This window comes from Mustela nigripes, chromosome 11 (genome assembly GCF_022355385.1).
Source record: "Mustela nigripes isolate SB6536 chromosome 11, MUSNIG.SB6536, whole genome shotgun sequence".
In the NCBI taxonomy this organism is placed as follows: Eukaryota; Metazoa; Chordata; class Mammalia; order Carnivora; family Mustelidae; genus Mustela; species Mustela nigripes.
Window position 1 is genome coordinate 16,503,693 of NC_081567.1, and position 23,451 is coordinate 16,527,143.

Consider the following 23,451-nt stretch of genomic DNA (forward strand, 5'->3'; position numbering starts at 1 on the left):
GTGTGTGTGTGTGTGTGTGTGTGTGTGTGTGTGTGTGTGTTGGGGGTGGTCTTCAGCCCCAGTGTCTGAATTTCCCTCGGATCCCCCGCCCACCACCACTCATTCTCTCGCCGCCCACATTCTCCAGGCCAGGAGGGCAGCGGCTCTTCCTCCTCCCTCCGCAGAGCCCGGCGTCAAGGAGATGCTCCCTTCACACCCACCCCCTGCTCTCGCCCCTCGGCGCCCGGGGCTGCTTTCCTCGGCTTCGCTGACGGGGTGCTCTGTCTTCCCTCCTCCACTCTTGACCCCCGGGAACCTCACTAATGTCCTTGCAATAACCCTGTCCATGACTTGGCCTTTTTTTTTTTTTTTTTTAAGATTTTACTTACTTATTTAACAGAGATAGAGATCACAAGTAGGCAGAGCAGCAGGCGGGGATGGGGGTGAATACAGGCTCCCCGCCAAGCAGAGAGCCTGACACGGGACTCGATCCCAGGACCCCGAGACCATGACCTGAGCCAGAGGCAGAGGCTTTAACCCACTGAGCCACGCAGGCGCCCCTGGCTTGGCCTTCTTGCCCTCAACCCTAACCGTTGCCTCTTTTCCTTCTGCTTCAGCCCCTCCGGCCCCCTTGTCCAGTGAGGACTTGGTATTACTCCCGCTTGGCCTACCTGGGAAATTCAGCCCCAGCTCCTCACCGTCCGCCTCCCTTTCCTGGGCCTCCTGCGTCCCCAGGGCTCCCCAGGGCTCCTCTTCTGTCTTCTCTCCCGTCCCTCAGGTCCTCTTCCTGGTCGGTCTGTCCTACTCCAACAAAAGCTTACCATCTTAAGTCTCTCGTGTGCCGGACTCACGGCAAAGCCTGGTCCTGGCTCGGTGTGACCCTTCACCTGTCCTTTCTGTTCTCAGACTCCAGAGCGGTTTCCTGGCTGTGGGGACAGAGTCACTGAGATGACAGGAATACAAGTAGCTGATGCGTTGAACGGTTCATTCCAAACCAGGCCCTGTTCAGCGGTTCTTCCTTCCTAACCAGCTCGCTCTCTCCTTCTCTCTGCCTGCCTCTACATACTTACCATGTTCCACTCTCCTGTTTTCTCAAGATTTTATTTATTTCTTGAGAGAGAGTGAGCGAGCACGCGTGAGCGGGGAAGGAGAGGCAGACCCCCCGCTGAGCAGCGAGTCCTAGGATAAGGCGGGGGCTCGATCTCAGGACCCTGAGATCATGACGTGAGCCGAAGGCAGAGGCTTAACCGACTGAGCCACCCAGGCGCCCTAAGTTTTCATTCTTTTTTTATGGCCGAGTCCTGTCCTATCATATGTGTGTCCCTCATCTATTCCTTTACTGATGGACACTTGAACTTTCTCTATAATTTGGCTATTGTCGATAATGCTGCAGTAAGCATTGGGGTGCATGTATCCTTTCAAATGAGTGTTTTCATATTCTTTGGGTAAATACCCAATAGTTTGATTACTGGATTGTGGAGCCATTCTATTTTTAATTTTTTTAAAGATTTTTATTTGACAGAGGGAGAGAGCGCAACCAGGCAGAGCCAGCAGAGGAAGAGGGAGCCACTGAGCAGGGAGCCCGGTGTGGGGCTCGATCCCAGGACCCTGGGATCATGACCCGAGCTGAAGGCAGATGCTTAACCAGCTGAGCCACCCAGGCGCCCCTCTTTTTAATTTTTTGAGGACTATCCATACTGTTCCCAGAGTGGCTGCCCCAGCTTGCCTTCTCACCAACAGCTCACAAGAATTCCTTTTTCTCCACATCTTCGCCAACACTGTTTCTTGTGGTTTTGGTTTTAGCCATTCTGACAGGTGTGAAGTGATCGCTCATTATGGTTTTGATTTGCATCCCCCTGATGAGTGATATTGAGCATCTTTTCGTGTGTCTTTTGGCCATCTGGAGGTCTTTGGAGAAGTGTCTATTCATGTCTTCTGCCCAGTTTTAATTGGATTACTTTTTGGTGTTGAGTTTGTATAAATTCTTCATGTATTTTGGATGTCGGAGATATCATTGGCAATTATCTTCTCCCATTCTGTAGGTTGTCTTTTAGTTTTGCTGGTTGTTTTCTTTGCTATGCAGAGACTTTTTATTTTGATGTAGTCCCAATAGGTTATTTTTGCTTCGTTTTTTTTTTTCCTCTTGCCTCAAGAGACCTATCTAGAAAAACGTTGCTATAGCCAATGTCAGAGGCATGACTGTCTCTGCTGTCTTCTAGGGTTGTTATGGTTTCAGATCTCACATTTAGCTCCTTAATTTACTTTGAGTTAATTTTTGTGTAAGAAAGTGGTGCAGTTTCATTCTTTTGCATGGAGCTGTCCAGTTTTCCCAGCACCATCTGTTGAAAACACTTTTTTTCCCCATTGCATAATCTTGCCTCCTTTCTCGAAGATTAATTGACCGTACAGTCAAGGCTTTATTTCTGGGCTCTCTGTCCTGTGTCATTGATCTACGTGTCTATTTTGGTGTGGGTACCATACTGTTCTGATCACTACAGCTCTTTCAAGAGCTGGACTCCTTCCCAGGACCCTGAGATCATGACCTGAACCGAAGCCAGACGCTCAACCAACTGAGCCACCCAGGTGCCCCTGCCAGTGTAGTTTGAATGAACTTCTGCACTTCGGTGCAGAAGTCTGGTTTGCAATACGTAATTCCATATGATCTGCATGAGCTCAGCCATTCTCCTCTTGAGTATATTTTAGGGTGTTTCCAGTTTATAGGGAAAAATTTTGCCACAAATGTACTGGTCTGTGGTGCACGCTGAAGTTTGCTGCCTTTCTTGAGAGTAGAAAATATTGGAGGGCCTGGACGGCTCAGCCAAAGTGACTTGACCTTGATCTCAGCGTCATAAGTTCAAGTCCTGCGTTGGGCATGGAGCTTACTTAAAATTAAAAAAAAAAAAAAGGGTAGAAACTACTAAGAATTGCCAGATCCCAGGATATGCACACCAAATCTAAAAGTGTGAACCTTTAGGAGTGGCCTGTAAATTTGATTTCTAGCTATTCACTGCCTTTTCTTTCCTTGCTTACATACTCTGATACTTGATGTCCTCGGCCCCATTTCCTCGTAAGCCCCTGCGTCTGGTCCTTGCCCTCACCGCCACGCGCGCACGCTGGCAAAGCCCCAAGGCCGCCTCCCTGCCGCCTGATGGCCCTTCTCCCCCGCCCCCCCGCCCTGTCTGTTGTTCCCCCTCATTCCCAGTTTTATGTGATGGTCTCCCTGGGTACCAGTCACCCGAGTTGGAAGCCCGCAGTGACGTGGGGAAGGAACCGGAAGGAGACAAGGGGCGGGTGGAGACCAGTCAGTGAGAACTTTCCATCCTTCGGGTGAGAGGCGTCGGCAGCTTAGGCGAGGGAAATGGCAGCGGTGGATAAAGGCGGACGCAGCTGGTGATGGACCAGGCAGGAAGTGATGGCAGAGTAGGTTTGGGAGGGGACAGACCTGCTGGTCTCTATGTTCCTTCCAGAATGCGCCCCATTTCCTCCTCCCACGCCTTGGCATCCGAAGCCCGCTCTTCCTTTGAACCCCAGCTCAGATGCCACTTCTGAAGGGCCTTTCCTAACTTCCTTTGGGCTTTTGCTGCCTCTGTCTCTTCCCGCTGACACCATCCACGGTCTTCTTGAAGAGAAAGGTCTGTATCTGTCTTGTCACCTGCTGGAACTTGCAATCCATGAAGCCGGGGCTAGCCTGTGCCCTCCCCCTCCCCCACCTCCTGCTGCCACGGGCCAGCTTTGGGGCGTGTACACGGAAGGCATCAAGGAAGGGCTTGCCTGCCTGGTGAGCCTCCAGCTCTGCCTCCATCCCCATGTGTGGCCAGTGGGGAGAGTGGAGTTACCCGACCTCCTCCACCTCAGGGCCACTCTGGGCAGAGTCAGGCGGGCAGGCAGGCAGGCTTCAGGAAGACGGCGGTTCAAGTCCTTTTCCTGTTCCTTACAAGTTGGGTAACCTTGAGCGTGTCTCTTAGCCTCTCTTTGGCTCTCTTTGCTTGCTTTCCTGCTTCCCTCAAACCAAAGACCAAGTGAAGTCCTACTCTTAGAAATCTTTCTAGAAACTTCTAAAAGGTCTGGGTACTTGTTGCCAGGTGCCCCTTCCTGACAAAGGGAGATGTGATGTCTCCAGGGCAGCAGCTGTTTTGTGACCATGAAGCAACACTGCCAGCAAAGCCACGTGCCCAAAGTGTGTCTGTTACAGCTGTTCAGGCTTCCCACTTCCTTAATGCTCCCCAGAGGGCCCTGGTGCACATGAGGCGCAGAGGGGTTTCCCGCCTAGATTTGTAGCTCAGAACCACTTCTGAGCGCTTCCTTTGGAGGAACGTGTCCTTGGCTCACTGGCCGTGGGTCCGCTTGCTCTGTCACCGGTCTTTGTTCTTCAGACCAGATGGCTTTGGGACCACCCCTGGCTTGCATATTCCACTTGGGGGTCTGTCTGGGGACATGGAAAGATCGACACTGTGGCCTCTGACCTCCAGGGAATGGGTCTGACTCCAGGGGCCACAGTACTGACTGTCCCATGACCTCCCTTCTTCCCCCGTCAGGACATCACGCCCCTACAGGTGGTTCTGCCCAACACTGCCCTCCATCTTAAGGCGTTGCTGGATTTTGTGGATAAGAGCGGAGACAAGGTGGTGGCCGGAGACGAGTGGCTGTTTGAAGGACCTGGTAAGTGCCTTGCGTGGCCGGCGTCTGGGTCTGAGGCTCCCTGCATTTCCATGATGGCTTTGATCCCGCCGGACTTCACGCTCTGCACCCCCTTCCCTTCCCAGGCACCTACATCCCCCGGAAGGAGGTGGAGGTCTTGGAGATCATTCAGGCCACAGTCATCAAGCAGAACCAGGCCCTGCGGCTGAGGGCCCGCAAGGAGTGCTGGGACCGGGAGGGCAAGGAGAGGGTGACAGGTGGGGTCGACGGAGCGGTGCGGACGGGGGTGGCCGGGCCTTGTCTTGCCTGTGGGTGTGGGGATGGCCCCTTGCAGCCTGGGAGGAAGAGCTTGCCTGCTATGTCTTAGAGGCTTCTGGGGGCTGCCCGTGGCTGCTTTCCCCCACCCAGCGTCCTGTCCCCTCTGCCCTGACCCTGTTCCCATGAACGTGCTGACCTGGCTTTTCCTTCCCCCTCCCCTTTACCACGGGCCGGGGGGCAACAGTCAGCGCCCCTCTCTAGATCCGCAAAGCGGGCGTTGGTATACAACTAGCAATCGTATTTGGCCCTTGGGATGTTCCCCGTCTGTGCCAGGTGTGGTTCAGAATGCTCTACAAATGGGAACTCATGTAGCCCTGAGCCACCTCAAGGCCCTGGGAGTCCCCTTCTTCCTGTGACCTCACTGAGGCCCGGAAGTGAGGTTCCTTCCCGGGCTTTATGGTGAGCAAGGGCGCTCTTACTCCTTCTAGAAACGAGACCGTCTCTCCCCCTCTCTTAGGGGCAGTGCTGCCCACTTCGGGGGGAGGGAAGAGTTCGTCTTTGGAGCTCAGAGAAGGCATGGCAGCCTTTGTGAGCCCTTAGGTGGCTTTGCCTGTTGTCCAGGGTCAGGGTTGGATTTTCCTCTGGCCTCAGAAAAGAATTAAAGTGGGCACTCTTGTCAGGCTCTGGCACCTGAGGCCATGGCATCTCGCCTGCAGAGCCCGGCGGCTGCCCTGTTGTCTGGGCTGCGGGATGGGGCAGCTGGGGAGCAGGCCGGGTGACCTTTGACCCTCTCCTCTCCACCCTTGGCCCAGGAGAAGAATGGCTGGTCCGTACAGTGGGCGCCTATCTCCCAGCAGTGTTCGAGGAGGTTCTGGATTTGGTGGATGCTGTGATCCTCACAGAAAAGGTCTGTGCTCTGGGGATGAAGGGACCCTGGAGTAGGCCTCACTCCTAGTGGCCAAAGAACGTGACAGTAGATGAGAGGCAATATTTCTGGGGCCACTCGCAGAAAAATGTGGAGGTCAGCTCCCCGAGGAGCATCCTGGGTCCTCTGAGGGTTAAAAGGTCCTCCTGGGCTGGTAGAGACTGGCATTCTGGCGCGCGAGCACTCGGTGGCCGGTGGGTCTCCCTCCCCTGAGGAAACCGGAGGTCGGTTTGCTCCAGTGCCCTGATGTCTTGTTCTGCAGACGGCCCTGCACCTCCGGGCTCGGCAGAACTTCCGAGACTTGCGAGGAGTAAGCCGCCGTACCGGGGAGGAGTGGTTGGTGACAGTGCAGGACACGGAGGCCCACGTGCCAGACGTCTACGAGGAGGTGCTAGGGATCGTGCCCATCACCACGCTGGGCCCCCACAACTACTGTGTGATCCTCGACCCAGTTGGACTGGACGGCAAGAACCAGCTGGGGCAAAAGCGTGTGGTCAAGGTAAAGGCCTCCAGCTCTCCGGGAAGGCTGGACGCCCTTGAGGGGTGTGAGGCCCTGGGACCCCTCCCTTCCCTCCTCCCACCCCAGGTCCCCTTTCTAGAAGCATCAAGCTTGTTCTGGCTCCCTTGGTGCACTTGCACACCGAGTTCTGTCTTTCGAGACACTTGTCCTATGGATCTCCCCGTGTCCCCCAACCTCCGTTTACACGGAGTCTCCGCTGCAAGACCCTCCTGGGGCCCGTCCGTGCCTGCCATCCTGGAAACTTTGCCCTTGTCCTGCACAAAACAGACCTCTTGGTTTGTACTTCTCCCCACCTGCTGCCTCACCCTTCCCTTAACGAGACACTGGCCTGCCAGGGATTGGCAGGGATCTGCTGCGAGGCTCCGGACCACAGATATTCTAGGCTTTGGGAGTGGTGTGCTTCTCTTGCAATCACTTAACCGTGTCCCTGGAGCGAAAGCACAGACAGCTTGTAAAGGAAAGAGTGTCTCTGCGTCCCTGTAACATTTTGCTTCCAGAAACAGCGCGGATGTGTGTCAGTGGATGAATGGGTAACAAATTGTGGCCTCTCCACACAGTGGAATATCCTTTAGCTATAAAAAGAAACGAGTGTGTACTGATGCTCGTGTACTAATGATCAGCATGTACTCACACCTGCTGCTCCACGGATAAACAAACATTCTAAGCAGAAGAGGCCACGCATAGAAAGACCACATATTGCATGATTCCATTTATGTAAAATGTCCCAGATGGGTAAATCCATAGATAGATGATCGTTTATAGCGAGTAGGGATGGACTTTTTGAGGTGATGAAAATATCCTGGGGTTAGAGCACAGTGGTGATTGGACAACTCTGTGGACAGCCCAGAATAGCTAACCTGCATACCTTATTTACTTATTTTTAAGGTTTTATTTCTAAGTAATCTCTACACCTAACATGGGGCTCAAACTCAAAACCCCAAGATTGAGGGTTGCATGTTCCACTGAGCGAGCCAGCCTGGCACCTCTGAATTGTGTGTGTGTGTGTGTGTGTGTGTGTGTGTGTATATGTATATATATATATATATTTTTTTAAGATTTTATTTGTCAGCAAGAGCGCTCAAGTGCACAAGCAGGGGAAACAGCAGGCAGAGGGAGAAGTAGGCTCCCTACTACTACTACTAGTTCTCCTGTCCCCTGCTAAGCAGGGAGCCTGATGCAGGACTTGATCCCAGGACTCTGGGATCATGACCTGAAACAAATGCAGACTCTTAACTGACTGAGCCCCTCCAGGCACCCGTGAACTGTATATTTTATTTTTTCCCCTTTTTGAAAATTTCAGTTTCAATTAACATCTAAGGTATTACAGGTTTCAGAGGTAGAGGTCAGTAATTTGAATTGTATCCTTTATTTATGCTAAGCAGTGACTATAATTTAGTTCTGCTTTTTATAAATTTTATTTATTTGATAGAGACACACAGCGAGAGAGGGAGCACAAGCAGGGGGAATGGAAGAGGGAGAAGCAGTCTCCCTGCTGAGCAGAGATTCCCCATGCGGGACTTAATCCCAGGACTCTGGGATCATGACCCAAGCTGAAGGCAGACGCCCAACGACTAAGCCACCCAGGCGCCCCTGAATTGTATACTTTAAACGAACAAATTTTATAGCCTATAGATTATATCTCAAACTTATAATTAAAAAAAAAAAAAGCCAGGTTTGGCCCGACGACAGGGTCTGCCAGTGCCCAGACTACACCATCCCAAGGAGACAAGGCATGGGCGAATCGGCAACAGAAGCTTTCTTCCGAATTGTCAAGCCTGCGAAGGTCCCGCTCATGACCGTGAACAGAATTTGTCAAGGGTGGTTTGGCCCACGTGAGGTCTGCAGGCATGTGTAGAGTCCCCCGGTCCAGACAGTGCCTCACTGTATTGCGGCAGGAGTGTGGGGGGGGAGCTTCGGGGGCTCCTGTTCTCAAGCCTGTGGCCGCAGGAAGGGCTGTCCGGGGTGCAAGTCAGGGACGCAGCCGTGCGCAGGGCCCGCTCCTAACCCCCCCCCGTCTCTCCCCCAGGGCGAAAAGTCCTTTTTCCTTCAGCCCGGAGAGCGGCTGGAGCGAGGCATCCAGGATGTGTATGTGCTGTCGGAGCAGCAGGGGCTGCTGCTGAGGGCCCTGCAGCCCCTGGAGGAGGGAGAAGAAGGCGAGAAGGTGTCCCGCCAGGCTGGGGACCGCTGGCTTATCCGCGGGCCCCTGGAGTACGTGCCGTCTGCCAAGGTGGAGGTGGTGGAGGAGCGTCAGGCCATCCCTCTGGACGAGAATGAAGGCATCTACGTGCAGGACGTCAAGACTGGAAGGGTAACAGCTGGGGGTGGGGGCCTGCACCGCTCCGTGGCCATGGAGATGGCTTGCGTGGGCTGCCGGGACAGGTGCGCGGTGGGGGGCGGGCGGGGGACTTCGACAGCCTTGACGGTGGCATCTGAGCTGGCTGGCCGGGAGGCGTGAGGGCGTTCTGGGGAGTGTTTGCCTCCCCTCTTTCTTTTTAGAGCGGGAGTGCGGAGGGGCAGAGGGAGAAGGGGAGAGAGAATCTTCGGCTCCACGCCCAGGGCCGAGCCCAGTGCAGAGCCCAGTGCCGCTCCATCTCCTGTGACCTGAGGCAGAGTCAGGAGTCCGATGCTTAACTGACTGAGCCACCCGGGCACCGTATTAAACAGCTCACTTTAAGTGTGACGAAACCCCCCAAGGGAGGTGAAGAGCCAGGTTTTAGGATGGGGACTCTGGTCCCAGGATAAAGGTCTGACTGGGGAGTGGCCGAGGAGCACCAAGAACCCATGAAGAACCCTCTCCCCTGTGCTCATCCTGGGGGAAGCCTTCCTCTTCGCCCCTCATCGGAAGCCTTGACCTTGGTTTGACTTAGGGAAAGAGGTTGGAGATGCGGTTCTAAGAGTCCAACCTGGAAGTAGAGCTCAGAATCCCAGGGAACATTAGTGGATGTGACCGGTTTCCTAGGATGGACTGCCTCTGTCCCCAGGATGCCCTCCAAGTTGCCCCGAGAAGGAAAGTTCCAGAAGAAACCAGATCAAACCCTTACCACAGACCCGGTTCTCAGCACTAGACCTGGGCGAGGTCCTGCATTCCTCGACCCAGGGAGGTGGCCGGGGGCGGGTCCGTTCTGGGGACGGGGACCTAAAGCCTGGCTGTTTGCCCCCCTGTGACGGCGCGGGCAGAGCCGCTGCGGAGACTGAACCCAGCCGCCGCGCTCTGCGCGCTCTGCTGCCCCGAGACCGGCTCTGTTTCGGGGCAGCTGGCTGGGTCCTTCCCCCTCTCACCCTCCCATGGGACTCCCACGTGACGCCCCCGCCGTGTCCTCCTCTGTCAAGGTACGTGCTGTGATCGGAAGCACCTACATGCTGACCCAGGACGAGGTCCTGTGGGAGAAGGAGCTGCCCCCCGGGGTGGAGGAGCTGCTGAACAAGGGGCAGGACCCTCTGGCCGACAGGGGGGAGAGGGAGACGTCCAAGACCCCTCAGCCCGCCGCTGTCCGGAACAAGACCCGTGTGGTCAGCTACCGGGTCCCCCACAACGCGGCTGTGCAGGTGTATGACTACCGGGAGAAGAAGGCTCGGTGAGGCGCCGGCTGGGGAGTGGGGGGCGAAGTGGTCCGGGTGACTCGGTGGGGAGCGGGCGGCGAGGTGGGACCGGTGACTGGGGGGAGGGGCTGGCTGGGGGATGGGGGGTAAGGGGACTGGCGCGGGGAGGGGGAGGGGTTCTCCGTGTGTCTGACTCCGTGCTCCTTCTGCAGTGTGGTCTTTGGGCCCGAGCTGGTGTCGCTGGGTCCTGAAGAGCAGTTCACCGTGTTGTCCCTCTCGGCCGGGAGGCCTAAGTGTCCCCACGCTCGCCGTACGCTCTGCCTGCTGCTCGGGCCTGACTTCTTCACAGATGTCATCACCATCGAGACCGCAGACCACGCGAGGCTGCAGCTCCAGCTCGCCTACAACTGGTGAGCGGCAGGGAGGGAGCGCGCGGTCTGTGGTGCCGCGCTCGCCGTGGGGCAGGACGCCCAACTCCATGCCGTGGCCGAGAAGGAAACCCAGCCCGATGCCCAAGGCGGGTGACGGGAAGGTGCAGGCTCCCCCTCCCAGGAGTAGCATTTGGTGGACGTGGTTGGGGGGAACCTCCCCAGCTAGATGTGTCCAGCCAACCACGGAAGGGCAAGGTTCCCATCGGAGGGGACCTGTGTGGGCCGTTGTCACAAGCACACACTCAGGGGCTCGCTGCCTGGGTCCCAGCCCTGCTGCCTGCTAGCTGTGGACGTGGGCAAGGGACTCGGCACTTTCCTCAGTTTCGCGATCCGTAAAATGAGAACGGCCACCGTCCACCTCCCGGGGCTGTTGTGAGGACCAGAGCAGCGCCCCACAGCCCACATGTAGTTAGTAGCAGCGCCTGGAGCTGGGGCGCAGGGGCGGGGGTCCCATCTGGAAGCTGGGCTCCACCTCCACCCCCTCTTGGCCAGGACTGTGACGGGGCAGATGGGTGTGGCCGTCTTGGGAGCGTGACCGCTAAGAGCGCAGACCAGAGTCCCGCTCCCCGAGTTCAGCTCTCCACCGTGCCGCAACCCTGTGACTTCGGGCCTGTCCCTTGACCTCCCTGAGCCTCTATTTCCTCGTCTGTGGGAGGGAATGATGCCCATCCCTGCCTCCTAGGGTGGCTGAGAGAATGAGGTGGGACCCACCTGGGCGCGTGGCGGGCAGGAGCTCACCCTCTCCATTGAGAGACCCTGGCCGGTCATAGAGGGTGGACGTCCGAGTCCCTTTCAGAGACGAGACACTTGCTGTGTCCTGGAAGAAAACAATGTCCCCATTCTGGGCCTCTTTGCTCACAGGCGCTTCGAGGTGAGTGACCGGAAGGACCCTAAGGAGACAACCAAGCTCTTCTCGGTGCCTGACTTCGTGGGTGACGCCTGCAAGGCCCTCGCGTCCCGCGTGCGGGGGGCCGTGGCCTCCGTCACCTTCGACGACTTCCACAAGAACTCCGCCCGCATCATCCGCACGGCTGTCTTCGGCTTTGAGACCCTGGAAACCAAGGGGCCCGAGGGAAGGAGCCTGCCCCAGCCCCGGGACCGGGCGGTCTTCCCCCAGAACGGACTGGTGGTCAGCAGCGTGGACGTGCAGTCGGTGGAGCCCGTGGACCAGCGGACCCGGGACGCCCTGCAGCGCAGCGTCCAGCTGGCCATCGAGATCACCACCAACTCCCAGGAGGCGGCTGCGAAGTGAGTGCGGCCTGGGGGAGGGGCGCCCGCTGCTGACGCTGCCCGCCGTGCGCTGGACCTGTCCACGCTCCTCCCTCGCCCTCAGCCCTCGGCCAGGACCTGGGAGACGGGGCATCCCCGCCCCAGTCGGCCGGCCGGCCCCCTTGGCAGATAGCGTGGGCCACTTCAAGTACGACCCTGTGCCGACCTGCGCCAGTGGCGTCCTGTCTTGCTTGGGCTAGAACCCAAAATCCACGTCCGGCCTCTCCCCGGCTCACGGGCTCGGATCCCCACCCCTCCCGCTCCTTTCTGCCCCTTGAGGGCGCAGCGGGGTTCCCACGGTAGGGCCCTCTGCCCTGGCTGTTCCCTGGGCCTGCGATGCTTTTCCACCCTAGAGCGCTCCTTGGACGGCCTCTTTCTTCCTGAAAAGCACCCTCTCTGCCTGGCCCTGCTGCCACTAAACCCGTTTTCGGGGAACTTGTCGCTGTCAGAAATCACCCACATTCATTTGGTTCTCCTGCCTGGAGGGTCAGTTGCCTGGGAGCAAGGGCCTCGGTCGCGGCCGCATCCCCCGTGCTTAGAATCGCGCCAGGCTGGCCCGTGCGCAGCCGGCTTCTGTTGGCGTGCGGAGTGCCGCCCGCGCGCCCCGCACGTCCGCGCGCCCCGCACGTCCGCGCGCCCCGCACGTCCGCGGGCCCCGCACGTCCGCGGGCCCTGCCTGTGGCGTTCGGCGGGAGCTCGGCGGGAGCTCAGCTCGGCGGGAGCTCGGTGGGAGCTCGGGCCCATGCCAGCGGCTTCCCTGGCCCTGTCCCCTCTCCCGTCCAGGCACGAGGCTCAGAGGCTTGAGCAAGAAGCCCGCGGCCGGCTCGAGAGACAGAAGATCCTGGACCAGTCGGAGGCTGAGAAGGCTCGCAGGGAGCTCTTGGAGCTGGAGGCTCTGAGGTGGGTTGAGGACTGGAGGCGAGAAGGCTGGGCCTCTGCGGCAGCGGCGGGAGCGGGGTGGGCGCGAGGGACGCGAGGGACACTGCTCTGGCGGAAGTCAGGGCTGGGGAGGGCCGGGCCGGGCCGGGCGTTCTCCGGGGTGTCCCCTGACTCCTCCCCGCCCTCCCCACACCCCTAGCACCGCCGTGGAGAGCACGGGGACCGCCAAGGCAGAGGCTGAGTCCCGCGCAGAGGCCCTGCGCATCGAGGGGGAGGGCTCCGTGCTGCAGGCCAAGCTGAAAGCGGAGGCCTTGGCCATTGAGACGGTGAGTGGGGGCGATGCCCGTGGGAGGGCAGGGACTTGGGGTTCCCCATCACTGCACCCCAGCACCCCTCAGTTGGTTTCTCTTATGGGTTGTCGCCTCTCTGCTTTCGTTTTCTCTTTCTTCCCTTCCCCTCTGACCCTCCGCCTTGTGTCTCAAATGCCACATACCAGTGAGACCATAGGATGATTGTCTTTCTCTGATGGACTGAGTTCGCGGAGCATAATCGCCTCTAGCTCATCCTCAGAGAAAGAGAGAAGCTTAACAAGCAGGCTCCAGGCCTGGCTTGGAGCCCCACACAGGGCTTGATCTCACAACCCAGAGATCATGACCTGAGCTGAAAGAGAGAGTCAGATGCTTAACCACCTGAGCCACCCAGGCGCCCCTCTGAAAGCCCTGTTTAAATATTGCGTGGTTTATGAAGTCCTTCACACTCGTGCAAATGTTGGCCATTTTTGTGACAACCTTTGCATTGTCTTACACACATGGTCTTACTTAATGCTTGAAATCCCACTAAGGGGTAGGTAGTATATCCATAGGACAGATGAGGAAACCACGGCTTAGATTAAGGACTCCCGCTGCTCACTAGCTTAAAAGGTAGCCCAGCCAGGATCCATAGCTAGTCGACAGCAGTTTGCAGTTCCAGCCCTTGGCCTCTGGTCCATCAGGCCTGCTGCTTAGGGGGACTTGCTGGACCGGTCCCAGGGGCCCCACAAGGGAAAGAATGCTGCGTCTCCCTCTCTTCCAGGAGGCTGAGCTCCAGCGGGTGCAGAAAGTGCGGGAGCTGGAACTAGCCTACGCCCGGTCCCAGCTGGAGCTGGAGGTGAGCAAGGCGCAGCAGCTGGCTGAGGTGGAGGTGAATAAATTCAAGCAGATGACCGAGGCCCTGGGCCCCAGCACCATCCGGGATCTTGCAGTGGCCGGGCCAGAGATGCAGGTGAGACTGAGGAGGGAGCAGGAGAGTGTGTGTCACTCGGGACCATACTTGGAACCCAGAAGGCAGCGCTGGGGGCAGGGGGGTTGGGGGAGGCGGAGATGGGACAGGCCTATACCCATGCCCGGTGTCCTCTGTTGGGCACTGCACTAGCTCCGTCCGGGATGGACAGGAAGCGGCTGAGCCACCAGTCTGTGGTCAGTGCTTTGAAGGAAGTCAGGTGGGTGCTGCTGGATGGCTTAGGGAGAGCGGCTCTGAGGAGGGGGTACTTGAGGTCAGTGTAGAGTTGATGGGAGCCTCCTGGGAGACCGTCCAAGGACAGAGACCCAGAGGACAAAACCCAGTGTGTTTAGGACCCGAAAGGACCACATGGCCGTAACCCAGGGTGAGCGGTGAGAGGCTGAAGGCAGGACAGGGGTGGCTGGGTCTTCTCGGCCTCCTACGCCCCAGGAAGAAACCTCAGGTTCCCCGCTCCCCCTCCTCGCCGCTTACCCCAGACTCCTCCTGGGAGGCTGGCTTGGGTGGCAGCCCTGGGGGCAGAGGGATGTGGGTGGGGCCGAGGGCAGAGAAGGGACAAGGGCCTGAGTCCCCCTCCCGCTCCCCTCTTGCGCTTCCAGGTAAAACTGCTCCAGAGCCTGGGCCTGAAGTCCGCCCTCATCACCGATGGCTCCACGCCCATCAACCTCTTCAACACAGCCTTAGGGCTGCTAGGGGTGGGGTCTGAGGGCCAGCCCCAGGCCCAGACAGCGGCCGGCAAGCCCGGCCCCACGGAGGGCTTGCTGCTTGGCTCCACTCCTGTCCCTCCGGTTCCTGGAGGCAGCCACGTCGTGCCTTAACTCTGAGCTGCACTTACCAATAAAGCACTTCTGGGCATTGAAACCACCTGGGCCTGGCGTCTGCATCACAAGGGAGCCTAGTGGATACCCCTGAAATCTTAAGGTAGCTCTACGGACTGTCCTCCTCTGTCAGGTGGAGAGAAACTGAGGCAGGGAGAAGTCCAAGCTGATAGGAATGTGACCCCAGTCTAAGTGGCCAGATGGCCTTTTGGCGGTCGGCCCTCCTGGACCCCCCCCCCCCCCCGGTCAGGGAGAGGACCCCGCAGGGTAGAGAGTGGCGCCCACCCAGCCGGCCCCTCCGGGCAAGCTCCCGCCAAGTGCTCCAGGGGCCGGGAGGTGTTGGAATCAGGGTCTGGGGTCCCCCCACCAGCGCTGGGGCGGCTCCCTCTGGCGCCACCTGCTGGTCACCCTGCAGACCTCGCGGGCCTGGGCACTTGTCCTTCAGGGGGAACTGGGGTGCATCCCTGAGGCTCTGGGACGGGCTCTTCAGGAGCAGAGGGAGGAGTCCCCTCTTTCCACCCTCGCCCCACAACCAAGGCAGAGCCCTTTCTTGCAGGAAGCATCCGGGCAGGATCAAGTCCTCCTCCCCAAGAGGAGACCTGCTGGTGCCCCAGCCCTTTGCTCAGGGAGAGCAGTGGGAGGCAGGTCTGCAGACCACGTAGAAGGGTCCTAGGGATGGAGGAGGCAGCAGCTCGGGGTTCTTTCTGTGTGGCTGGAGAAGGCAACTTCTTGGGTGCCTTCCATCCAGGAAAGGGTTCAGCAGCCATTCCCCTCCTGAACAGGGTGGATGCTTTGGGTTGGGGTCCTCCTCGTCCTGCACCGAGGCCTGACCCCACGAGCCTGGTCTCGTTTGGAGTGGAGCTTTATTTGTGTGGCTGGCGGCTCTGCTCAAGTGTGCCCTTGAGGGCGCCTGGGTGGCTCAGTGGGTGAAGCCTCTGCCTTTGGCTCAGGTCATGATGCCAGGGTCCCGGGATCGAGTCCTGCATCGGGCTCTCTGCTCCATGGGGAGTCTGCTTCTCCCTTTGACCATCTCCTCTCTCATGCTCTCTCTCTCTCAAAGAAATCTTTAAAAAAAAAAAAAGGAAAAGGAAAGAAAGTAAGTCTGCCCTTGAGGCCCGGGTTTGACCACGGAGCCCGCAGTCAGCGGTGGGACTTGGTGGACAGGCTCGGAGTTGACAGAGCAGGCAAGGCAGTCCGCAACCCCCCCTTGCTTCTGCCCATGGCCAAGGGCTTCTGGGGGCAGGTGACAGCAGCCAAGGTTGTCCTTGGGCTATATTCCTTCCCCTCAGCAGCCGGCTCCCATGGCTGAGCCCGTCACCTTGTCCTAATAACCTTACCGCCTCTGAAACCTCAGCTGCTGCTGCCTCACCTTCCCAAACTTCCTCCAACTCAAGTCTTCCGTGACCTTGACCCCCACCCCCACCCTGCATATCCATCCTGCCTCGACTCCCTCATCAGAAACCTCCCCCCTGAACTCCATCTCGCCCCTCCCCCGTGATACTCGGCCCCATCCTTTCCTAAACCAAGCACTGCCCACTCCGCCCACTCTGCAGCCTGGGACGAGCTGCAGCGTGCTGGCAGAGCTCCGTGCCACTTGCTGACGGAGCTCCTTTTAAACTCATGGCAACACATCTTGAGGGAGACCCAGGGCCTCTGACGCGGCGTCTCGGGGCCTGTGGGCGCTCTCCTGCAGAGCAAGCACTCACACCGGCTCCCCGTCTCCCACGTCCCCACCCACCTGCTCTCTCACCTCTTAGAGAAAATAGAAGCGCGCTGGGCAGGAGGCCCCTCTGGTTCCCGGCAGCCGGTGTAGCAGATTCCCAGCACCTGGAGTCCGGCCTCCTCCTGTGCCCAGTGGGGACCGGGCCCTCCTCCCCCGGGGCTCTAGATCCCTGATCGCAAGGCCCCCGGGTCCACTCTGTGGATCACCTTTCTGGCCTGCACTACCCACCCCTCCCCTCCGGGCTCCCTGTCCCAGGCAGGTGAGCAGCCTCTCGGCTCTGGCCCACGGTGGAAGCAACACGCAGGCTCGCCCCAGGCCCTGCCTTCCCTCCAGCCGCTACCACTCCCGTCTCTTTTTTTAAGATTTTTTAGTTGTTTATTGGGCCCAGAGAGAGAGAGATCACAAGTCGGCAGAGCAGCAGGCAGAGAGAGAGGGGGAAGCAGGCTCCCCACTGAGCAGAGAGCCTGATGTGGGGCTCGACCCCAGGACCCTGAGATCATGACCTGAGCCGAAGGCAGACGCTTGACCGACTGAGCCACCTGCGCCCCTGCAGCCCCATTTCTTGGTTCCGTTCCTTACCGCCCATTATCTTCTCAGCCCCCTGACTCCACCCCTTCCTTCCAGGAAACTGCTCTGATCAGCTTCACCAACCCTGGTCTCCCCCGACATGGCCCACGCCACCTCCTCCCCACCCAAGGCCCACACCTGGCCACCTGGCCACCTCTACTTCCTCTGCTCTGTCTAAATCACGGGTCGCCCCAAACCCTGTTCTTTCTCAACGACCACCTTTGCCATTCCCACGCTTTAGAACATCTCTGTCCCACTGACTTCAAACGAAGTTCTCCATCCCTGACCTCACCCCTGAGCTCTGGACCCCTTTCATGGCCATCAGGCATGGCCATATGACTTGGTCTAGCCAGTCATGCAAGGGGAAAGGACATGGCTGTCCTCTCTTTTCCCTTTGCCATGGGGACGGGCCATGTCCCAAAGAGAGGCTCCTCCGTCAACGGGGTCCAACGGAGAGAAATGGCAGGAAGCAGAGCCGCAGCTGACGCATAATAGACCCACAGCAGGGCCGAGAATTTGCCGGTGTTAAGGTGCTGGAATCTGGGGAGGGGGACGTTACCGTAGCATAATCTAGCCCCTCCTGACCACTCCATGTCCCCTCACGAGCTTACGGACTCTAGTAAGGTAATAGGAGAAGCTGTCCTTTATTTTTTAAGATTTGGTTTATTTGAGAGAGAGAGAGAACACGGGCAGGGAGTGGGAGGGAGAAGCAGGCTCCCCGCTGGGGAACTCGGTGCCCCTGGGAAGCTGTTTTTAAATCGTATTCATGTGGTTGCTTGGGTGGCTCAGTCAGCTAAGGGTCTACCTTTGGCTCAGGTCATGATCCTGGGATCGAGCCCCGCATCGGGCTCCCTGCTCAGTGGGGAGCCTGCTTCTCCCTCTCCCTGCCTGTCTTCATACTTGTGATCTCTCTCAAATAAATAAATAAAGCCTTTAAATAAGTTAAGGGAAAAAAAAGATTAAAAGAACCCCTTGCATAAGAAGTCCCAAGGTGGGGCGCCTGGGTGGCTCAGTGGGTTAAAGCCTCTGTGGCTCAGGTCGTGATCCCAGGGTCCTGGGATCGAGCCCCACATCGGGCTCTCTGCTCTGCAGGGAGCCTGCTTCCTCCTCTCTCTCTGCCTGCCTCTCTGCCTACTTGTGATCTGTCAAATAATAAATCTTAAAAAAAAAAAAAAAAGTCCCAAGGCCCAGGCACCAGCACGGCCAACTTCTGGTTGACAACCCTCTTCCTGGTTCAGAGACTGTGCCTTTGGCTTTATCCCCACCTGGTGGAAGAGGCATCAGCTCTCTGGAGCCTCTTTTATGACGGCTTCCCATTCTGGAAGGCTCCAAAAGCTGTCCCACCGGGTCTTAGCTTCCAACAGAGGAATTTGGGGAGCACGCAGACCATGGTAACATACAGCCCCACTATGTCCCTTAGATCAAATTCAGTCTAGACTCTCCCCACTGTCCTCCAGGTCACTCTGCTTGCTCCTGGGCTCAGTCTGGCCACTGGGCCTATGGGACCAAAGGCAGAGGCCAGCCTCAGGGTCCTACCACAGGAGGCACCTCCGGCCTCAGTCATGTATTCTACTGGCGTGGAAGACACACGGTCCCGCCCATGTCTCCTCGTTCAGCTCGAGGGTTTGCTGGGTTTACCTAAGGTAGAGACCCCTGGTGTCACTAGAAATGGTTAGGGCCAAAGAGCCAAGAAAGCAGGGCCGTGGGGCTTAAGCAAAAGCTCCATGCCCACTGCAGACCAAGTGTAGCCCCTAAGTGTTCTCCAAAACCGGGCCTGGACGGTTTACCTACATCCTGCACAGGGGCAGGGCCCGCTGGTCTCCTCTGAGGGCCTCCATTTCCTCTCTCGAGGGTGGGCACCATAGGCGGCTAGACTGGGGGCGGAGGCCAAGGAAGGAACGACTGTGCCCCAAAGCCCTTGGAACTACAGAAGCTCGTGAGAGCAGAGCACTACCCACACGGAGCGAGTTTTAAAATACGGAAGTACGTGCGTGGAGACCTGGAGTTTCTTCAGATAAGAAGTCAAGGGGTGGCAGTGGTCGCCTCTGGGGAGAAGGGAGAGCAGGAGGAGGCCGACTTCTGCACCTTCTGGAACGCGTGCGATTTCATATTTCTACCCTAAGAGTATTTGACCTATTATTTTGAAGGCTCCCTTCAGTGGCTCCGTGTGGCCTCAGGATGAAGTCCCAAGTGCCTTGCTAGGCTCCTCGAGCGGCCCTGGCTGGCTCTGGCCCCAGCTCTCGCCGGCTCTCCCACCCCCAACCGATGGCACTCCGTGTGCCCAGTACATCCATCCGTTCCATTTTGGAGCCCCTCCATGTGCCCTCTAACCTCCCCACCCCCCAGCTGAGAATCACTCCCCTCTTGCACATTAACCCTTCCTGCCCCGATCGCTAGCCGCTTTCCGGACACCCACCCACTTCGGCCACACGACCGTGTTCCAGCACCTTCTTATCCCATCCTCCCACAAGCACAGCCCAGAGGGCATGATCTCCCCCATGGCTGGCCCGTGACCTCCTCGGAGGACGGATGGAATCCCCGGGCCTAGCACGGGAGCTGAGGTCAAACACCCAGCTGCTACATTGCAGCTCTCTGGGACTATTACAAGCACGAAACAAGTAACATCTGCAAAGAACGCCCAGCTCAGTTTCTGGCATATGGGAGGCTGAATATAGTCTTAAAAAGCAAGCTGGTGCCAGACAGCAGAGAAGACTCAGATGGCAGGGGTAGCTGTTAGGGACAGAAGCCCAGAACAAGGTCTATGACATACTAGGTGCCCCCAACATGGCTTAAGACAGGAATGGCAATTCTCAACATTATGGGGAAGAATCAGTCACCTGCTGTTTATTAAAACAGCAGACTCTGGGCCCATCCCCAGGGATCCCAACTCTAAACGCCTGGCCCAGGGTCCAAGCAGCTGAATTTTTAGGAAATAATTCACAGGCAGGACACCGGGGTGGCTCAGTCGGTTAAGCATCTCTTCAGCTCAGGTCATGATGGGTCCCAGGATTGAGTCCTGCATTGGGCTCCCTGCTCATGGGAGGACCCTGCTTCTCCCTCTACCTGCTGCTCTCTGTCCCTGCTTAGGAGCTCTCTCTCTCTCTGACAAATAAATAAAATCTTTAAAAAATACTACTAATCCACAGGTCATCTAAGGACGGCACTCTAAGAAACGAAGTGATCCGCTCGTGGCTTTTATTAAGCGGCTACGGTATACCAGGTTAAGGTTCATCTTCACTGTGGGGACAGAGAAGGAACAAGAAAAGTCTGTGCCCTCGAGGAGTTTACATTCTGGTGGGAGTAGAAAACGGGAGGTGTACAAAAAAGTGGGGACAGCCAGTGACAATGTCGCAAAGAAAGTAGAGCAGGTGGGCAAAGACCTGGGTGGCAGGGAGGGCCTCGCTCTGAGGTCACGGTGGAATGACAGGCGGAGCCAGTGAGGACACAACTAGGAGAAACGCATCCAGATGGATCTTCCTTCCCCGCCACCAGCTCCCCTCTATCAGGCCCTGGTCCGAGAGTATCTCAAAGGAAACCAAATCCTGGAGAACGAAGCCCTCTCCTCCCCCACCCCACCCCCCTATTATGGAGGCTTCCAGAGCCAGGACAGACTGGACACAGGAGACTGGGATGGGTTCGGATCTACACGCCCCCTTCTCTCCCAGCTGGGGTACCCCAGGCTTCCTGGGGCCAGGGGTACAGTCTGACTCCCCGCCTTCTGAGAAACCTAGCCTCTAGGCCATCTCCCTCACTCGAGTGTCCCAAGTCCCAGGCCAAGCCAGATCCCTGGGCTGAGCCAGCAGGTACGCCAATGCCGGGTCCCAGGGACTCCGGGACTCCCAGCCACCCGGCCTCCCGGGAGCACTGCCCGTGGGGGTGGGGGGGCTCCGAAGCATCCTCCCCGATTGGAAGTCCAGGTCCTTGGGAATGTGGGTGGGACTGGTCCTCAGGATCTCGGAGAACATGGCATCAGCCCGGAGGCCAATCCCCTTCTCAGCAGGCTGGACAGCACATTAGGAAGACGGGAGCCTGGGCCCTCCCAGGAGGGAGAGGGGAACCGCATGGCCCGGCGAGACTCCCCAGGGCAGGTGGGCGGCCAGGGGCTGGAGGTTCCGGGGTCATTTCTTCCTGGCTCGGTCCGCCGCATCCAGGGCGGCCATGTTGCGAGCAGCAGTGACCAGGTGGACCACACTGATGAGAGACTTGAGCACCGCGACAGGGGCGGTGATCCAGAGCCCCGCTCGGAAAAGACCCACAGAGCCAACTGCGGAAGGGAGCACGGGCGATACAGAGAAAAAGGGATGCTGGTGAGGGGGAGGAGGGCCGGGAGTCTGCAGGCGCGGGGCCAGCATCATCACCATCATCATCACCATCATCATCACCCCGGGCAGGCCAGGACCCCACCCACCTCCCGCCCAGCCCCGCGCCTCCTACCTAATGGTCCCTCGGAGAAATGGAACAGGTAGAGGAGGCAATAGAAGAGCTCGTTCCCAGCACACAGGGTAAACAGGGCAGGCTGCATGGAGAGCAAAAGGGCCGCTTAAGCAGTGCCGCCCCTCCCCCAAGCTAAAGGACAAGGGGCCCAGCCTTCTGCGGGTGGAGGAACAATACCTACCAGAGACAGAGGCCTGCAGGGGTGAGTGAAGGTGAAAGAGAGCGCTCAGGGTATTGCTTCCCTGCCACACTCTCTGTGGTCCCAGAATCAAGCCCTCTCCCAGAATCAAGCCCTCGTGGCCTACGGCTTGTAGAGAACTGGCTGGAAGGCCAGTCTGGCTAACCCTCCCTCCCTCCACACCAATCGCGCCTCCTCTGGGTTGGGGCGTCCCCTCCTTGTGCCTGGGGCCTTCTCCTCACCCAGGACCAGGGCTCAGCCCAGGGCTCCGCCAAAGCGGAGGGAATCAGGGCGGGGCAGGAATGCTCACTCTGGACGTGTAGTAGATTCGAAGCACCGGATTTCCAGACAGGTCAATCAGCTTGTGACTTTCACTGCCCCGGACCACAGAACTTGGGGAGAAGGAGGGGGAATCCATGAGCACTCCTTGCCACTCACGTGCATCAGCTCTTCCTATGAGGCCCCATGAGGTCAGGTGCTGGGATTGCCTCTACGGAGCGGAGCAGATGGGGCTCCGCGAAGAACCGAGGTCTTGCCCAAAGCCACACAACCACCTTGCTGGTAATGACCCAGCGGAGTCAGGATTTGAATATCACATTCCGAAGCCCCCAGCATGGCTTCTCTATCTGGAAGTCTCCGGACTATGCAATCCGGACGTGGTGGGGTTGCTTAATGCACCTGTGAACGGGGCCGGCCCCTCCCACACAGCCTCAGCCCTCCCCACCGCAGCGTCCCCTTCAGCCGGCCGCAAACCTGTGCAGGTGGAGCCAGTGGCTGGCCACATCCAGGCTCATGCTGAGCTGGAACAGAAGGGTGGCCCGTGGGTACAGTAGGGCGAGGTTCACCAGCAGACACATGGTGGAGCAGCGGTCCGTCAGCATGTCCAGCATGGCCCCAAACCGGGTCCCTGAAAAATGGGGGGTGTTAGGTGGGAGGGGGCCGCTGGGGGCCCTGGGTCTGTGACAGGAACCACGACTGGCGTATCGCTCTGATGCAGCGTCTGAAGATTGAAAATGTGCACCGTCCCCGGGCTGGGGAGGCAAACAGACTGCTGCTGTCTGTGGAGTGTGAGGTCAAGGGGCAGGGGTCACTGCCCCATGAAACGAGGAGTCATGGGCGCTAGCTCTGCAGTTCACCGACCCCCGAACCTAAGGTCCAGGACTCAAGCCAAGCTGACTTAATCTCTTCAGGAAGGTCTGGCAGGGGGGTTTGGAGACCAGATTAAAAAAAGTTAATGGACCCTGCAGAAACGATCCTTCCGGCCTCTCCATCTCCCCTCGAAACGTGGCTCTGGAACCCCTCTTCCTTGTGCCTGGCACACAGCAGCCCCCCAGGAGTCACCTCACGGAGCCCTCCAGCACGGCCATGTCCAGTCTCGCCACCCCACACCCTGGCAGGAGGCTCTTCGCGGCAGCAAAGCTTAAATCCCTTCTGCTGGGAGAGGAGGCCGTTCCGCTCTGCTCTACGAGATGCGAGGGACGAAGCCCCGGGTTCCCGAGCTCCCGCCGCCCGAGGGCCCGAGGAGGAGGAGGAGAAGGGGACGGAGAGTGGGCTGGGCCTCCGGGCTGGCCGAGCGGAGGGGTCGGTCACCTTGATTAAGGGCTCGCGCGGCGTGTCCATCGAAAGCGTCCAGGAGCCCGCTGAGCAAGTAGAAGGAGGAGGCCGTGAGGGGGCAGCAGGGCATGAAGTAGAAAGCAGCGATGGCGAAGACAATCCGGGCGTAACCTTGGGAAGGACGGGGGCAGCCAGCAGATCAGGGGCCCCGGCCAGCGCCCGCCCTGCCCGCTCGGCCCCGAGCCGCGGGCAGCACTCACCGATCAGGTTAGGCACAAACAGGAAGATGTTTTCGCCCGGCATCGCGGCGGCCCCCTTGCCCCCCGGGGCCCGATCTGGAGGTGGCACCCGAGTCCCGGCTCCGCCGCTCGGCCTCGCCCTCTGGCCCCGCGGGTCGGCCGCGCCCACAGCGCGCAGGCCCCCGCCGTCCCCGCCCGGCCCCGGCGTTCGCGCTCGCCGCCCG

The 23,451-nt window shown here is 58.6% G+C and overlaps 2 protein-coding genes across 4 annotated transcripts in view; one reads left to right on the forward strand and one right to left on the reverse strand.

Moving 5' to 3' along the window:
- Positions 1-14,575, forward strand: part of MVP (major vault protein) — a 22,607-nt gene extending 8,032 nt beyond the window's left edge. For both annotated transcript variants that reach the window (XM_059414932.1, XM_059414933.1), the window contains 12 exons: positions 4,515-4,638; positions 4,743-4,874; positions 5,688-5,782; positions 6,063-6,299; positions 8,347-8,628; positions 9,651-9,895; positions 10,073-10,270; positions 11,153-11,539; positions 12,344-12,460; positions 12,639-12,765; positions 13,511-13,699; positions 14,314-14,575. In XM_059414932.1, coding sequence (XP_059270915.1) covers positions 4,515-4,638; positions 4,743-4,874; positions 5,688-5,782; positions 6,063-6,299; positions 8,347-8,628; positions 9,651-9,895; positions 10,073-10,270; positions 11,153-11,539; positions 12,344-12,460; positions 12,639-12,765; positions 13,511-13,699; positions 14,314-14,532 — 2,352 coding nt within the window. In that variant the 3' untranslated portion in view covers positions 14,533-14,575. The remainder of the gene's footprint in view (positions 1-4,514; positions 4,639-4,742; positions 4,875-5,687; positions 5,783-6,062; positions 6,300-8,346; positions 8,629-9,650; positions 9,896-10,072; positions 10,271-11,152; positions 11,540-12,343; positions 12,461-12,638; positions 12,766-13,510; positions 13,700-14,313) is intronic.
- Positions 14,576-20,000: 5,425 nt separating this feature from the next.
- CDIPT (CDP-diacylglycerol--inositol 3-phosphatidyltransferase) lies at positions 20,001-23,405 on the reverse strand. Of its 2 annotated transcripts, none has more exons than XM_059414954.1 (6): positions 23,249-23,405; positions 23,025-23,074; positions 22,188-22,341; positions 21,745-21,826; positions 21,257-21,338; positions 20,001-21,086 (listed from the first exon to the last, which is right to left on the reverse strand). In XM_059414954.1, the coding sequence occupies exons 3-6, from the start codon at positions 22,322-22,324 to the stop codon at positions 20,941-20,943; spliced, it is 447 nt and encodes a 148-aa protein (XP_059270937.1). In that variant the 5' UTR covers positions 22,325-22,341; positions 23,025-23,074; positions 23,249-23,405; the 3' UTR covers positions 20,001-20,940. The 2 variants fall into 2 exon arrangements, with proteins under 2 accessions (XP_059270937.1, XP_059270936.1); XM_059414953.1 differs by having other exon boundaries at positions 23,025-23,159; positions 23,249-23,397.
- Positions 23,406-23,451: the final 46 nt, after the last annotated feature.

Bases quoted from the DNA above. Each gene is read 5' to 3' on its own strand.
- CDIPT (XM_059414953.1), bottom strand. From the start codon at position 23,291: ATGCCGGGCGAAAACATCTTCCTGTTTGTGCCTAACCTGATCG. The intron at 23,160-23,248 runs GTGAGTGCTGCC...GTCCTTCCCAAG, and splicing joins GTTTGTGCCTAACCTGATCG to GTTACGCCCGGATTGTCTTC. The intron at 21,827-22,187 runs GTTTGCGGCCGG...CTTCTCCCCAAG, and splicing joins CACTGGCTCCACCTGCACAG to TTCTGTGGTCCGGGGCAGTG.